This window comes from Larus michahellis, chromosome 4 (genome assembly GCF_964199755.1).
Source record: "Larus michahellis chromosome 4, bLarMic1.1, whole genome shotgun sequence".
NCBI lineage: Eukaryota > Metazoa > Chordata > Aves > Charadriiformes > Laridae > Larus > Larus michahellis.
Genome location: NC_133899.1, coordinates 9,482,530 through 9,499,726, shown reverse-complemented (window position 1 = coordinate 9,499,726; position 17,197 = coordinate 9,482,530). Strand labels below are relative to the sequence as shown.

At 38.4% G+C, this 17,197-nt stretch overlaps 1 protein-coding gene across 4 annotated transcripts in view; it reads left to right on the top strand.

Moving 5' to 3' along the window:
• Positions 1-16,419, top strand: part of CDH11 (cadherin 11) — an 85,531-nt gene extending 69,112 nt beyond the window's left edge. For all 4 annotated transcript variants that reach the window (XM_074582883.1, XM_074582884.1, XM_074582885.1 and 1 more), the window contains 7 exons: positions 1,350-1,537; positions 3,036-3,289; positions 4,230-4,366; positions 4,566-4,687; positions 5,625-5,742; positions 12,275-12,526; positions 13,509-16,419. In XM_074582883.1, the coding sequence (XP_074438984.1) occupies positions 1,350-1,537; positions 3,036-3,289; positions 4,230-4,366; positions 4,566-4,687; positions 5,625-5,742; positions 12,275-12,526; positions 13,509-14,005 (1,568 nt within the window). In that variant the 3' untranslated portion in view covers positions 14,006-16,419. The remainder of the gene's footprint in view (positions 1-1,349; positions 1,538-3,035; positions 3,290-4,229; positions 4,367-4,565; positions 4,688-5,624; positions 5,743-12,274; positions 12,527-13,508) is intronic.
• Positions 16,420-17,197: the final 778 nt, after the last annotated feature.

The window sequence follows — 17,197 nt, the reverse complement described above, 5'->3', positions numbered from 1 at the left end:
GTGGTATTTTGTTAAGTAACTTCATCACACAATGGATTTTTTTCTACAAATTCAAGCCACTTTGCTGAGTGTTTTGGGAGAATATTTAAAATTATCAGAAATGCCAAATAGCAGTTACTCTACTTCATCATTCACCCCCAATTTAAAACCATAATTTGCAATGCTTTTTAACTCAAAACCAGGACCCAACTTGTTTATATAAACATCTAAGTGGTTGGGGTTTTTATTCTTCTTCTCCTTTTTTGTTTTTTCTTTTTTATTCATTGCTCAAACCCTTAATGAGTTATGTGCTTAAATTTTGGGTTCTTTGTGACTGGAGTTAATGACCTATTTCAATGACATGTGCCAATTGTTTTTATGGGTAATGAGCCAAGTCCCTTCCTGGTGTAAGTCTCCTGATGTTCCTAGGGTGCTCATGTAGCAACGAAGAACAATTACGGAGAGGGAGACAAATTAGATTATTTTATTTTTTCATGCTTTTTCCCCCCAATTTATTAATGCTGATGAAGTGACAGAAAATGCTGACATAGGATTTGTACATTTAGGATCAGGGTATGTTATCTGAACTCTGGAGTGGGTTGGGAAGGTCCTGGAATCAATGCTGCCTAAAGGACAGCTGCTGGAGAGAGAGGTTTATCCAGGAGCAGTATTGCTCTCCTCTGCTGTCCCTGACTGTGCAAGGAGAAACCTGTATGGCAACGCATCTGTGGGATGTTTGGGGATGGTTTTCCTATTGGAGTTTGATGAGGGAAAGCCATTTTTTGTTTGCTATGGAATCCCGTACACATTGGTATGTATTCTCTGGCGTGTTAAATTTTCATAATCGTTACTACTATACGTTCACGCTCCAAATTAAAGCCATAGAAAGCCGCAGATTTATTCTTTAGGTCTTATCCAATTCATTGTATGTAATTTGTGGCTCCTGAATGAGTGGGCAGAAATGCTTCTGGACTCTACAGAGTTGAAGGTCGTACCATCAGTCATATGAAAGAGAATTTTCCTCCCATTTTTGTAATAACATTTCTGATATGAATGCTAACCTTGATGTCACAACAATTTCTGCATTCCGAATGATTGGTTGTCTTTTTAACCCCACCCCGAACAGAGAGATACACAGACGTTGTGTAAAACATCAGTGCGGAGGTAATTTTGTACAGATTAGTAATGTGGTTTAAGATTTCACAGATGACTTGCTTCTCGGAGCTGTATATAACATAACATTCCTTCAGGGGATTTGAAAATGTAAAAAAATTACTGTGTTTATTTGAAACTTACAAGTTAAACGAGTAAATATACAACTGGAGAGCAGACTGCATACTTAAGGCAAATGCCTTTTTTCCTTCCGCCAGGTGTGTACCAGATGTCGGTGTCGGAAGCGGCTGTCCCGGGAGAGGAAGTAGGAAGAGTGAAGGCCAAAGACCCAGACATTGGGGAGAATGGCTTAGTAGCTTACAGCATCATTGATGGAGATGGCATGGATATGTTCGAAATTACAACAGATTATGAGACTCAGGAAGGTGTTGTAAAGCTTAAGAAGGTGAGTTATACCTACTAGTGTGTGGCATTCTTTGCTGCTGACAGAATATTTGGTAATAATGGATTACCACCTAAGCTAAAGTATTAGTAAATGCAATTTCACTTGATTTGTTTCTAAAGCTGTGATTAACTCTTAATATTCCATTTCCCCATTAGCTGAATTGGAATGGAAGAAAATAACCAAGAAGAGTTACATAAATACTGTACAGTGGATTAATTGCACAAACTAAATGAATTCATAATAAAAAGTCACGGTAAAATACAATGCCATCAGCTTCATTGTTAATGAAGTTTTGCCTAGCGCTGATAAGTAGCAGACATTCACTGTTGCTTCATGTTCGGTCTGAACAGCCTCATGCCCTATAGTTTGAATTCTTCAGCTGTGCATTGTCCACAATATTGTTCTGAAGGAGTCACAGGCTATGCCAAAAGCAGCAAAAATACTGAGGTGATTTCATATACAATCTATCAGTGTGATCTTTAAAAGTGTTATTAAATTAATTTTAAATTACAGATTATAAATTGTAACTCTTACTCATTATTTAAGGGTTATTATTTTGCCCTTTTCTATCTTTATCGCTATTCATCTCTCTTGGAGATAAGCAAAACTCAAAGGAAAAGGCCTGGGCAACTTAACTTCAAAGTTGGCCCTACCCTGCACATCGGGGCAGCCTCTCAAGAGGAGACCGGTCTCCTCTGGTCAAAACTGTGCTGTGGTTCAATTACTCTGTCTGTTCTAGAGGTGGGAGTGTATTTTTGTGTATTCTGAAACGTGGGTGAACTGTCACACCGCTCAGCCTCTATGGTGTTACCATACTTTGTGAATGGTGGTTGGCACCTGCTTCTCGGATACTTAGAGACATGGTCATTGTGAGGCTACCAATGCTGCAACCCCACAGCCATTTCCCATTGACGACAGTGCAGATATGCTGTGACTTTGATCAGGCTGCCAAAAGGACCTACCCCATGGGGCGCTATTTCACCTCCCCTTTGTAAAGTGCAATGAAAGCACTGCAGACCATCTTCATATTTCCCCTACTGCTTAAATAATTTAACTTCCCATTGTCCTATCTCACGGAGCACCCAGTAGCAATTCAAGCCACATCCATACTTCTTGAGGAATGCCTGCCATCTTGGGATAGACCAAGCCTGGCATTTTGTGGAACCCTTCTCCTGTCTATCACCTGTTAGTGCTACCCGGAAGGCTGCATGAAGACATGGTTAATTTTCCCAGTAAAGATGATTTTCCGAGTGATACAGCAAGCAAAGAGCAAGGCAAGGACTCTGTCGTGATATTTTGAGTGCCTTCCTATGCTGCTCCATACATAGAATGTAGCTCCTTCCATTTGAGTCTTTATGTTTTTAAATACACACATTTCAGTCCGAGCTTGTTGAGAGATGCTCACATTTGTTTTACGTCATTGAATACTAGGGGACTGCTTACTGCTTTTACACTCTAGTTTTCCTAACTGTGGAATGCACTGTCTTGTTTCTCGCAGCTCTTAGATTTTGAAACCAAAAAGTCCTACAGTCTGAAGGTAGAGGCAGCCAATGTACATATTGATCCTAAGTTCATCAGCAATGGGCCGTTCAAGGACACAGTGACAGTGAAGATATCAGTGGAAGATGCTGATGAGCCACCTGTATTTTTAAAGCCAAGTTATATTTTTGAAGTACAAGAAAACGCAGCATCTGGTACTGTGGTTGGAAAAGTACATGCCAAAGACCCTGATGCCGCAAACAGTGCTATACGGTATGCTTGGTTAGAGCAGGCTGCTTCTTTCGAAGCATTAGCTTGTAGGATTGTTATGCAAGTTATTAAAATAGTGTGATAGATCCAGCATAGTAATGTTCTAAATTCAGCCAGAATATTAATAACTTTAACCATACAGAATTGTTTTTATGTCTTGTTTCGTAAGTTACTGGTTTCTCAAAGCCTGTATCACCAAGGAAGAAAACCATAGCTATGTCTACCTAAAATAGACAGCGGGTTTTTTCTCAAAAGATAGAAGTCCACGCAGTAGATTAGAGATTACGTTGGGTAATTGTTAAGTATTAATTGCTAATGACAAGCACATGCACACGTACTTTGTGCAGTTACGTTGGGTAGTCTTCTGTTCATTTATTTTTGTTTGTCATGTTTTCAGTGTAAATTAAATTATGAAACTCTGTTTTGTGGGTATAGTTAACATTTCAAAGAATTTCAAGGTAAAAATGTGAGAACCAGAGCTGTATAAAGCTGTACAAATGTGTAGATAATAGATAATATTTAATAATCTGGTATGATCAATTAACATTCTGAGTAATCTAGAGATCAGAAGGCTTAGAAGATCTTCTTGATTAACATGAAACAGAAGAACATAAAAATATCTCAGTAGATATTTTTATCATGTTTTATAAGAGAAGAAAATATGTTGAGAAGAATATTTTGGGGCCTTAATATAGAGACTTCAAAGACCAATAATTTTCACTTAGAACAAACATTGTGATGTAATATTTTTTCCAAAAGTAGCAACCGACCAGGTGAATCTCCTTTTAAAAGAACCACCTATCATTCCTTTAACAATGATGTTAAGGGTAACAGTAAGTGTACTACTTCCATTTATTTAAAAATAATAACGGTATAGAACAAATTTGGAGACATGAAAGTACCAAGTCCTTCTTTTATCTAATTACTGACTTTCAATCTTTAGGTATTCAATTGATCGTCACACTGACCTTGAAAGATATTTTATTATTAATGCAGAAGATGGCAATATCAAGACAACAAAAGCTTTGGATAGGGAAGAAATTGCTTGGCATAATATCTCTGTATTTGCAGTTGAAGTCCGTAAGTATTTCACTAAGATATTTTATAATCAATGGTATAAATTCTGTAGTCTTCTCATTGTCTTGGTTTGATAAGCTGCAGTAAATCCTAATACAAGTACTTTAGCCTATTTAATTTTTACCTGGACACAGCTGGGATTTTGTTTGTTTTGAGGGGTTTTCCTGCTTCTGGTTCATTTTGGTTTTGCTTCCTCCCATAGACAAACAACACCAGGAAGCCAAAGTTCCAGTTGCAATCAAGGTCGTCGATGTCAATGACAATGCTCCCAAATTTGCAGCAGCCTATGAAGCGTTCGTCTGCGAGAATGCTCGAAGCAACCAGGTACGCCTGTGCCCACCACCTTCCCTGCGCAGGGATTCCTTGCGTCAGGCTGTTAGCCCGGTTTGGGGTTGGCAGCTCAAATGAGGGGTAGTAAACGAGTATTTATTTTGAAATTCTAGCCAAAATGCCTAGAGCACACAGAAAGGCACTTTCCTGTTTGTTTGGTTTATTTTTGAACACTGTTTATTTTTATATTTATTATATTTATATTATTTATAATATAAATTTATATTTTATATATTAATAATATATATTAAATATATAATTTATATATTATTATATTTATATTATAAAATATAAAAAATATTTATATTTTGAACACATGTGTTTATTTTTCAACACATTGAATGTGACCGGTGTTGACTGTGGGTATCCACCATCACATGTCCAACGAAGCTGTTTGGGAGCAGCTCTCCCAGTTGGGAGCCTGTTCTGGATATTAGAGAAAAACCTCAGCATCTTACGGCAAGAATCACAGTACAGTGCTTGGAGGGTTTCGCCTCCAGATTTACCCCTGAACTATCTGTGAGGAAAAGGGGTTAGTATGATATAGAAATACTGCTCTACGCATTATCTGCACTTGTGGAGTTAGTGTAGCATTTTGGAAAGGACAGTGTGATAACAGCCTCTGAGCTGCTGAATTTTCTGCATAATTTTATTTAGTCTACTAAGTTATCATTTGTTTATAAGAATGTATATATAGCTGTACACTTTTCCATCTATAATTCTGTGTTAGTTAAATGTAATAGCAAATTAAGACTGCCTGTTCTAATTTTGAGGCTGTTTTGTGTTTATAATTGCATACATTTGTTGAGGTATTTGGGGGGTTTCTGCTATATCAAAATTCGTCGTGTTCAAGGGATTTCTCAGTGTGTTGTCTAGATGTGATGGAACCAGAGGAGGAGCTGTTTGTTTACAGACTACTTTTCTTTTACAGCAATTTACTACAATTAGTGCTGATGACAAGGATGACTCGGCCAATGGACCAAGATTTATCTTCAGTTTACCACCTGAAATCATTCATAATCCGAATTTTACACTCAGAGACAACAGAGGTTTGTGCAAAGATTCCCTCTATACTAGTGTCCAAAGAAATGACAAAGGAAAACTAATGGTCAACATAATGTCATGCCACAGCATTTTCATTAACTTGGACGGTGTCTGTTTTCCAGAGATTTAGGGGAGAAAAGCAGAAAAGATACAGCTTGAAATACAGGGATGTTCTTGAAATAATGTAATGTTTGTTAACTCACTTTCATTTTCTTGAATATATATTTTAAACTACATAATCATACCTTACATGAAAAACCCGCTGCCATTTTATCTCCCAGGAAGAGGGAAAAAACATTGACAAAAACTTGCGCTAAACGTAATTGGCAGATCTCCTTGATTTAGAGAAAACTTACTTGCTAAGCTAAAATTAGCTAAGGCAGGAAAATTGTTAAGTTGCTTGTATTTGTTCACCTTTCCGTGCTTGCTAGTTTTTTAAATTATGGATCACAAGAGACATGGACTAGATGCCTAATGGGATAAAATCCCTGCCACACGAACCTTTTGCAGGAAATACATCTGTGAATTTCTGTTGTGGAACATACCCAGATTGAGCGTATCTCAGGATAATGGGTATCCTGATCCCTTTGCCAAGTTTCTGTTCATGAAATAAAGTAGAGCCTTGCATTCAGATTGATGTTAAGATGCAAGAAATCTATAGGCAAAAAAACCCCAGGCATAGGTGAACATCAGATCTCATTTGATCATCTAATAGCGTCAGGGAACCTAACATGCCAGAGTTTGAGGAAACCAGAGAGGGTAAGCAGAAAAAAGACAGATTCAGTCATTAGAAATACTTATTCTATTTATTTAATGATAATCTATGTCATGTTCTCATTCAACGTTCATTTGTTATTTTCCTGTACAGGGAAAAAACTGTTTCAACTTCTAAGAAATTGGTTTTAATTAGCAGGCTTTAATGTTTGAAGGAAAACTTGACTGTTTTCTGAAACATAGAACTCTGTTGAATCGGTTTAAATAATGAATCCAAAGGACTTCTTCCAGATTGCCAGAAGTGCAAAAGGCAACATAATCCAGATCCGTGATTTCAGTAACAACTTCTTGCTCTCGAGTGTTGTGTTGTGGTGTGCTTTATATCTCTATCACATCTGAAGTGAGGGTAATTATCATCAGAGTTCCCAAACAAAATTTCTGTTATTCTTGAAGGATCAAAGTAATGCTGTTGCCTGGTGCTTGACTCGTGTACGTACATAAGCAATTCATAGAGGACCCAGTGGAGGGGGGATATATTTATTCTCTTCCAAGTAGCAAAACACAATTTTTTAAAAAATTGATGAATGTATTTTTAGAGAGAAGTAAATAAAAATGTATTCTTTGCTTGAGACCCTGAGGCCAAGTTTCTCTTTAAAAGCTATTTTGTGGTCACCATATCAAACTGAAAATGGATTAGATTATAAAATCTAACAGAGGAAGCATAGGTCAGAATTGAGATGCTGTGATACAGCTGCAGGCAAATGGTGTTATGGTTCCTGACTCCAGCCGGTTGCATTAATCCTTCATTTCCATATGCACCAAATTCATTCTTTTTTTTACATGACAAATTATACCCAGATAAAAATGTTTCGTAATGGAAACGGTGACGTCAGCTGAATGTAGTGACTGTAGCTGACAATACTGCAAAAGGTTATTTCAACAAGACAGTATTTAAGGATTGAATCGTCCTGTATAATTTCGTGTTTAGGAGATGAATAGTGTAATGAAATGCATCCATTTCCATCCTGGCTTTCCCTCATATTTTTCGTACAATCCTCAGTGCAGTGATGATGTTAATTTAACTATTTCTGTGTTTGTTTTTTAAATAAGTTATACTACAGAGCAAAGTAGAACGGTTAAAATTCGATGTACTTCCATATAAAGAAACTTCTCCGAGTGAGTGTGTTACCATTTGCAAGTCAAATAATTTACATGATCATTTAAAATTTCTTTTTTCATTTGTAAATCTGAGTAGTCTATATACCATGCTACCACTTTCAGAGGGAATTGCTAGTTTTAAAGAAAAATGGCTTTATTAACTGCGGAGAACAGTTAATGAAAACTGCAATGTTTGGGTCTATTACAGAACTTTAAAGTGAATACAGTCCTATAATTATCATTTAATAGAGTTTCTTTCTACCAACTCCTAAAAGTAATCACATACTGCAGTAATCCAAAAAAACGTAATCACATTCTACATCCTATTAATAGCCTACTGTGTTACCACGTTTTTCAGCTGAGTCTATCTTCCATAGAAAACATGAGATAATGGCTTATCGCATGCTGTGATAAAACACTGAATTACTTTTGCGCTGTTTACTTACATTATACCACGTAAATAAACAGCGCTGTGTTTGCCCAGGCTCTGTTCAGTTTTACTCCCACTGAAGTCAGAGCAGGAGAGGCTCATGACACTTTGCAGGAGAGAGAGACGGGTTTTTAGCAAACGGATTTCCTGCTTTTAATCCTAAACTGCAATGGCCTTTCCTTGGGCTCCTTCCCGCGGGCGGAGGCCTGGCACACACCCAGCGCTGTGGGGAGGGTTGCCACCGCCCCGATTTACTGCGAATTACACCGTGATGGTAAAAGCGAGGCGTAGCAATTCTCTCAGCTACACAAATTAGTGCTTTACAAAGGCTGGAATTAAATTTGTGAGTCCGCTAAAAATCAGTGACTAAAATCCGCTTTTTTCAGAGAAGCGTGTCCTCTGGCTCTCAGTTTCAGGCCTTTTAATGAAGGAAATTTGAAACATATGAACAATAAAGTTATGGGATTTTGCCATGGGTTATCCACAACAATTGCCACTCCTGGTAATGAATTTGGACAGACGGACCCCTGAACTTGTTTAGGTTTCTTACTGAATCAGCACTCACATTCTGATGTAGAACCATAGAATGCTTTGGGTTGGAAGGGACCTTAAAGATCATCTAGTGCCAACCCCCTGCCACGGGCAGGGACACCTTCCACACGCCGTGGTCAGCTTCTTTAATCTAGAAGCCTCCTGACACAATACATATGTTAACAGGCCCCCAAAAACTAAGCTGCATTTGCCTGTATATAGAGGAAAAACTGGAAAAGCATCAATAAGATCACCGAGAAAAAGACGAAAATCAAAGGCCAGGAAGATCACTCTAAAGATCACCATAAAGTAATTGTGAAGATTTCATGGAGAGTGTAGGTAATCTTCACTTACAACGCTTTTGGATATTGGATATCCCAGACAATAATAGCTGGAAAAATGAGAGTGTGCGTATTTTTCTGGTAGTGTTGAGATGGTTATTTGCTTCCTTCTGTCTTGTGTTAACCCCCATTGTGTTCATTAAGACTGTCAGTCAAGTAGCTCCCATATGTGTTAAGTGATAGTTTTAAGCTGGTGTTGACATTTAACTTCTGTTTCTGGGCTTAAAAAATGCCATTATACCTGGATTATAGTTATACTCCTGGGACTTGAAAATAATGAAAAAGCAAGGATGAGAATATTAGCTAGGATTATATGTTATCTTTTATCTAGGTAAAAGAGGTTTTTTCCACTTATGGATATTATGTTTCTTCTAAATACGAGAAATGAACATAAACGGGAAAAAAAGTTTAAAAAAGTGACCTTTTAGATTGATGTATGGTAGTCCTTTATAAACTTTAGCCAGACATGTTGATTGGATTTTTCCTTTTATTTAAAAAAAAAAATTAAACTAGAAATCACTTCAAGTTAAACCAGATAAATCAACCGTTGGATCAAATTCAGCCTTAGTGTAATGTAATTGAGTGCAGCGGAATTGGCCAGTCTGTGTAAGGACTGAATAATTTGCCATCCTCTTCCTATTTCTAGTTAGGAATACTATTTAAGCTGCCAAAATTCAAGAAAAATACAATGTGATACAATATAATATAATATAATAAAAAATGCCTAGCCAGCAGACTAAATATACTAATATATGATATTGCCTGTGTTTCCTGCCGTGTTGCCTTTGCAGCCTCTAGGCAGTTGTAGCTCAGCCCACTATTAATGTTCATATTTTTTGCCACAAGAATAATCTGTCCTGTTGTGATCTTTCATTTAATAGAGCAGATCTTTGTTCTCATATTGAGGAAATGAATTATTAAATGCATTTTAGAGAACCCTGTGGAATAGTTTTATTCTATATCAATATATATTAGTTCAAGTATTAGTTGATAGGTTAATAGATATTAGATGTTACATTTCTATTTATACCAAATTGTTGCGAGCCCATTAATTTAAAGTCCTAAAACAAGATTCCTATCACACAGACACTGATATCACTAAGGTCCTTTAAAAAATTGTGCTACAAAGCCTAGCTGGGCAAATACGGCGTATCAACATGTAGGAGGTTAGAAAGACTCTGAAAAGAGACAAAGGGCACCTCGAAAATCCACAAGCGATAAATAACCAGATCTTTATCAGCTTCTCTGTCCTTAGCAAATATGACCATCATGTAAAGGAGAAGTTAACAAGCTGTTTTCTATTCAGACGTTATTTTTGTGAGACTTCAGTGTCAGAAAGACTACAGTTCTGTCATGCCGAGGTGACCACGCTGGGCATCAGGTGTGGTGGGCCTGGCAGGAGAGGCCTACGTATGGGGAGATGAATTAATTTGGCGTGTCACAAACAGATACTATCTAAGACAGTCCTAAAAAAATTTCACCCTTTCTGGTGTAATTTGCAGAAGTTCCTAGTGGGAGAGTTGGATAAGCAGGGCCCCAGTGCAGGCATCCTTCTCATCCCATAAACTGACTCGTGTCCAGCAAATTTGGGGACGGTTTCAGATCTTGTCCTACATCAGGGGTACTGCCTGCAAGGGTGGTTAACATAAGGCACAATACTTCTCTTTTGGTATAATTTATTCACAAACTTTCATGGAAAGTGTAGTGATTAGATCATTAGAAAGGTTTTATGATTTGCATTATTAAATGCTGGAATTTATGCTGACTCTTCAACAGGAAGATGATTAATCTTCTGCAGTACCCTGAGGCAATAGTAAAATGTGTACCGTTGGAGGTGAATACCCCTCCCTTCGTAGATGAAAGAACCATTCCCTTCTTTTCTTCCTTTACATTCTGTAGTGAAAAATAAAGAACATGGCAAAACGGAACAGGTTGTGTGAAGTAAATCCTCATCCTAAACAAGTTTTTGAAGGTCTGAAAACGACGGATGTGATCGTTTCATTTTATTTACTTCAGGGTGTGTACAATTTTATAAACTTTGGTTCAGTCTGTGAGCCGAGAAACAAGGAGCACAACAAAGAAACGCTGCTGGTGTTTCCTCGCCTTTGTCCGGTGTGGCTGGGAGCAGGAAGCGCTGGCCATCTCATCCCAGCGTTTCACGTCCCACGCTTCCCCTTCTACTGCCTTTGCCGCAGGAAGTGTGCAGGACTCTCCAAAATGACCTTCTGTGCTGAGATGGCAGCTGGGTATCCACCCCCTGCACCAGGAGGCCCATGGCCGGCAACCGCTCAGTGAGAACGATGGGAAATAGCGCTAGAACAATGCTTTTAACTCTTCCTTGTGGCCACGTAATTCAAAACGTGCCCACACTGTGCATGTATGGTCAAGCTTTCTGAATTCTGGTCTTGGGTGTTTGGGTGAAAAACAGGTTCTGACAGAATACTGTTAACTTTGGTGCTTCTTACTGAAACAGATCAACAGTGAACGGGGAACAGGGGTTGTTTAGCCTGGAGAAAAAGAGGCTCAGGGGAGACCTTATTGCGAGGTGGGGGTCGGTCTCTTCTCCCAAGTAAAAGGCAACAGGACAAGAGGAAATGGCTTCAAGTTGTGTTAGGAGAGGTTTAGGATGGATATTAGGAAAAAATTCTTCACTGAAAGGGTTGTCAAACATCGGAACAGGCTGTCCAGGGAAGTGGTGGAGTCACCATCCCTGGGGGTATATAAGAAACACATAGACATGGTGCTGAGGGACATGGGTTAGCGGTGACTTGGCAGAGCTGAGTTAATGGTTGGCCTGGATGATCTTTAAGGTGTCTTCCAACCCAAACGATTCTATGATTCTATGTTGGCTTTTCATTTTGGTGGGAGTCTCATTAACACAGGCCATTTTGGTGCAGGTTTCTGCCTTCCATTCCTGTAGGCCTGACACCAAGAACAATAAATGAGGAGGATTTGGTTTTTCCCCTCCACTGAAGGCTTTAATTCTGGAAAGGGACTAGAACCAGCTCAGAGAGCAATGTCAAGGCCCAATCATTCTGGTAGTCGATGAAGTATTTTGAGTGTCTCAGAAAGGTCATGGGGTGCTAAAAGGAGGTACTAACAGAGATATTTTTTGTGTTCCTTGTGTTACCCTCATCACCCTAAAATAATTAATATTGAGTGTGGTACTGTATGAATGAAACACAATACTGTAATTGTTCTTGGGTCATTAGGAAGGCGATACATGTACTGGTTTATTGTACAAATTATGCTGAAGCATCTGAAAATTCAGAGCCATTGTAGCAAGATGTATTTTCCCAATATTTACTAAGAGGGTGACTTTGTGGAAAAAAATAATGATGACTGTCTCTCTTCTTTAAACAGATAACACAGCAAGTGTTCTTGTTAGACGTGAAGGATTTAGTCGCCAAAAGCAAGATTTATACCTTCTTCCTATTGTAATAAGCGATGGTGGCCTCCCCCCTATGAGCAGCACCAACACCCTCACCATTCGGGTCTGCGGCTGTGACAGCAACGGCTCCTTGCTCTCCTGCAATGCCGAAGCCTACATCCTCAACGCTGGGCTAAGCACTGGAGCTTTAATTGCCATTCTTGCTTGCATTGTGATTTTGTTAGGTAAAAAAGTTCTTATTACTCTACTACACTTCTTTGCATTAAAAAATTACCCTTGCCTTCAGCTCCAAGGTGGATAAATGAATCTTAATTTCTTAGCTTTTATTTTTATAGGAGGTACTAATTTGCCTGGCTGAAATGCAATATATGATAAGTGCAGTAGCAAACACCAGTGAATTTGTGTAGGTGCGCTCAGAGAATGTCCTTTTGCGGCCTAATATCCGTTAATCGGGGACACTGTTTAAAGGAGGTCATGGCATACAGCTTGAAGTTTTGTGATCTTCCCCGGTTGACAGGTTCCTTATTGAGGTCAGCCAGGATTAATGGCTCCTGCCAGCTATTTCCCTCCAACTCCTCTTGTAGTGAAGACAAACCAATGGCTCAGAAGACCCGCTTTTAAGACAGTGCTGTAAAGCATTTCCTGATGATTTGAAAACACTTATATAAAATGTTTTAATTTGCCCATAGTAATTTATAGTCTTTTTTATGGATTTTAGAGTTACTTTATAGAAATTTGTAGTGAGAAGGAAGAAAACAACAAAAGCATGTGTTTTGAGGCGTCGCTTAAGAAAAATTCTGTTTTCGTGGAAATGAAATATGGAATTAGAGTTCAGCTTTGGGCATACAGGAGAGAGTAAAGATTCATTGTTGGTTTATTGCAGACATAGGTGTGTTTGGGCTGCTCAAAGGCAGCACCACAGCCCTCACACAGCACCGGCGGCCCACAAATGATTTAGTCTTGGGGTAATGAACAATTAGTAAGAGCAGTGGCATTCAGCCCAAACAGAAAACCTCAGATCAGCATGTTCAATTCTGTGTACAAACATCAATGCTTTTACGGAGCTAGGTATGCTAAAATTGCAGATGTTAGCAAAAATACATGATGAACTGCAGCACAAAAGCTGAGATTTCAGTGAAGGCAATAATCTATTGATAAAGCAGCCGCTGTTTAAGAGTGCAGTCTAACTTGCTTTTTTTTCTTTAGTCATTGTAGTGTTGTTTGTAACACTGAAAAGGCAGAAAAAAGAACCTCTGATTGTTTTCGAAGAAGAAGATGTCCGAGAGAACATTATTACTTATGACGATGAAGGTGGAGGAGAGGAAGACACCGAAGCTTTTGACATAGCTACTTTGCAGAACCCCGATGGCATCAATGGATTTATTCCTCGCAAAGACATAAAACCCGAGTATCAGTACATGCCGAGACCAGGGCTCCGGCCGGCTCCTAATAGCGTTGATGTTGATGATTTCATCAACACGAGAATACAAGAGGCCGATAACGATCCCACTGCTCCTCCTTATGACTCTATTCAGATCTATGGCTACGAGGGAAGAGGCTCGGTGGCTGGTTCACTTAGCTCCTTGGAGTCAGCGACAACAGATTCTGATTTGGACTACGACTATCTACAAAATTGGGGACCTCGATTTAAGAAACTTGCAGACTTGTATGGCTCCAAAGACACTTTCGATGACGATTCTTAACAATAAAGTTTAAGATTTGGCCTTAAGAACTGTGTCCGATGTTCTGAAGAATCCAGAAGAAATGTAAGCAGGTATTTTTTTAAAAATCAAGAAAAATGTCATTTAAACATTTAAGTTTGACAGAGAGGATTCCTTTGATAAAAAAGGACATAAAAGTGGTAAATACTGTGAAGTACCTTTTCCTACAAAAGGCAAATATAGAAGTTGGCTGCCAACTTCACTAGAGGAAAAAACCCACTTAAGAAATACAAAATATTTAAATGAAGGAAAATGCTAAAAGCGAACCTACAAGTAAGGGAAATCTTTTATGTATTATGAACATCTAAATCTTTTATGTCAAAGAAGCTTCCACAAATTAGAAAAGATAACAGTTCTGAGCTGTAATTTCGCCTTAAACTATGGACACTCTGTATGGTAGTGCATTTTTAAACTTGAAATATATAATATTCAGCCAGCTTAAACCCATATGATGTATGTACAGTACAATGTACAATTATTATGTCTCTTGAGCATCAAACTTGTTACTGCTGATTCTTGTAAATCTTTTTGCTTATACTTTCATCTTGAACTAATACGTGCCAGATATAAAAACTCTGTCTTGTTGCAGTGGGAGGCGCCCTATTTCTATGTCATTTTTAATGTATCTATTTGTACAATTTTAAAATTCTTATTTTAGTATACATACAAATATCAGTATTCTGACATGTAAGAAATGTTACAGCATCACACTTATATTTTATGAACATTGTACTGTTGCTTTAATATGTGCTTCAATATAAGAAGCAGACTTTGAAATAAACTGATTCTTTTTTAATTCTTGTTCTGGTTATTAAGCATATAAGGAAAAACATAGTGTTTCTAATGTCCCATTTATAGTTCTGACTAATTTACTACAATTGTGACCTTTTAATAGCCTTATTTATTATGTGTTTGTAGTTGGTTTGTTGCCTTGTTAAGTGATTATTTAAAAATCAAGTACATTTTACAAATGTTTTTTAGATTAAAAAAAATGTAACGTCTGGTGAACATTTTGTACCCTCTCTATCTACAGCTTGTGGCTGCTCCCAGAACACAGGAATACCCTTCATATAATACTACTGTGTTTTCTGGATTAAATTAAGTGTAATACTTTTCAATATTTCCCATGTAATATGCATTTATCTTATATCTTAGAAATTCCAGAGGTTTCAGAAATGACTTTAGAAGTGGACAGGAGTACTCTGTGCTTACAATTTACTCCAGGCTTGTGAATTTCCGTATCTGTGCTAAGCTTCTGCGGGTTCTAGAGACTTGAATCTGACCCACTTTAGATTCCCTAAAGACTGTTCTACCTGACAATTACCTTACCTGAGTAGTAATTAAGATTCTGGCACTTACTTCTTTTCTTTTTTCTTCTGATTTCCCCCCCCCCGTTCACTGCAGTAGAATAGCATCGTCTACTGATAGGAAGACATTTTAATTTGTGATGACAGAAATACAGAGTGCTTTCAGAGTTGGTCTTTGTAATGTATGTTTTTAATCGAAAAATGATCTATAACTTTTTTTATATTAGTTCAGAATGAGCAAGGGATTGGAATATGTTCCGCGCATCAACATTTTCCGCATCTGCGTACAGCTGTACTTCTGCTAAATTTAATATAGTTTGCTGTTTAGGGTCAGAGATCAGCAGCTGCAATATGGGAAGAGGCAATAAATAGAAACGATATACGTTTTTCTACCATTCATTTTACAGACCCCGTCCTTCATTTGCAGTCGGGTTCCAAACTGCTTGATCTGAGAGGAAATCTGATGTATCGCTTTTCTGAAGACCCCCATATATGTAGTTAGATTAAAATTTAACGCGTTAAAATTATGAACGATGTTTCAGCTCTTATATTTTTAACATATTCACTCGTCCCATTATATCCCTATGTTTTATAAGGCAGAGTTTGCTAAATCAGCAGATTTGCTTTACAATGTTTATTGTAATATTTCACTTTATTATAGCTGTATGCATTCTATATGATTCTATAGTTTATTATTAACTCGGTTCAAATTTCTTTGGTTGTTGATTTTTCTCTGTTTATAATCCAAAGAATATTTTGCTAGATTTGCACATTTCTCCATTATAAATTTAAATAAACATAAAAAAAAAAAATGAAATGAGTATCAATTTACAAATTAACAAATGGAAATAAAGTAAAAAAAAAAAAAAGTCATTTGTAGGACTCCATCCTCATTGATGCTATCTGGGTTTATTTCAGTATTGAGCAAGTTTTAGAGTTAATAACTGCATTTTCTACATTTTTATGTTTAATTTTTAAGAAGGACATTGTCAACTACATTTTTTTAATAGTTTTAAATGCTTTGAGTTTTAGTCTCTATTGTTTGTAGCACTCTCGTAGATGCTTGGAAATAAATTTTCTTTCCCTGCTGGTTTTGTCCTTTTTCATTTGATTATTTTTCCCGTTCCCAGCGAATATGCAATTACCCTAGTGCTTTATGAAGTTAGTCTCGCTGATCGCAGCCAACACCACCTCTGAAATGCTGGGAATTGTACTCATTACGTATCATCTGCAGCACCCCCAGCGAACGGCGTGTTTTGGCACAACAACAGAACGTTTATTCCTGTTCAAACTTCACCGCGGCAGCCGCTGGAGTCTCGGGTTTGTAATCTGAGGGAGCGAAACCCAGCCCGGGGTGAGTCCCCGACACGAAGCGGAGAAGGCTGTGGGCTGGGGTCGGAGCTTCTCGCGGTGCTCCCAAGGATCTCGGCACCCTGGGAAGGGATTTGCTTGCAGGAGTTATTTTAGCGCCGGGAAGTCTCGCTTCCCGACGGAGCTGGGGGAAGGACTGAGCCTCGCAGCTGGGGAAGGCAACTGAAAGATTTATTATGACTTCAGCGGGTTTGAAGACAAACCCTAATTAAAAGGAGGATCACCACAGCTGAGCCAGGTAAGGCAAGGGACAGCAGCAAGCGCAGGTGATGTTTTTGGCCTCTTCTAAGTCCTGCCTGAGACACCATTTGGAGGGGGGACACGGCAAACCCCTTCCAAATGCCCTCAGTAACTGGCAGCGTGACATTGGCCAGGAGCGATGTTTATTTCGTGAGCTGAGCGCGTGTATATGCTCCTCTTGGCAAAAATACGCAGCTCCTCGTCTGGCTGCTGATGGCCAGAAGAACGTGCCTCTGAGCGCGGTCGCCCTGCCTCC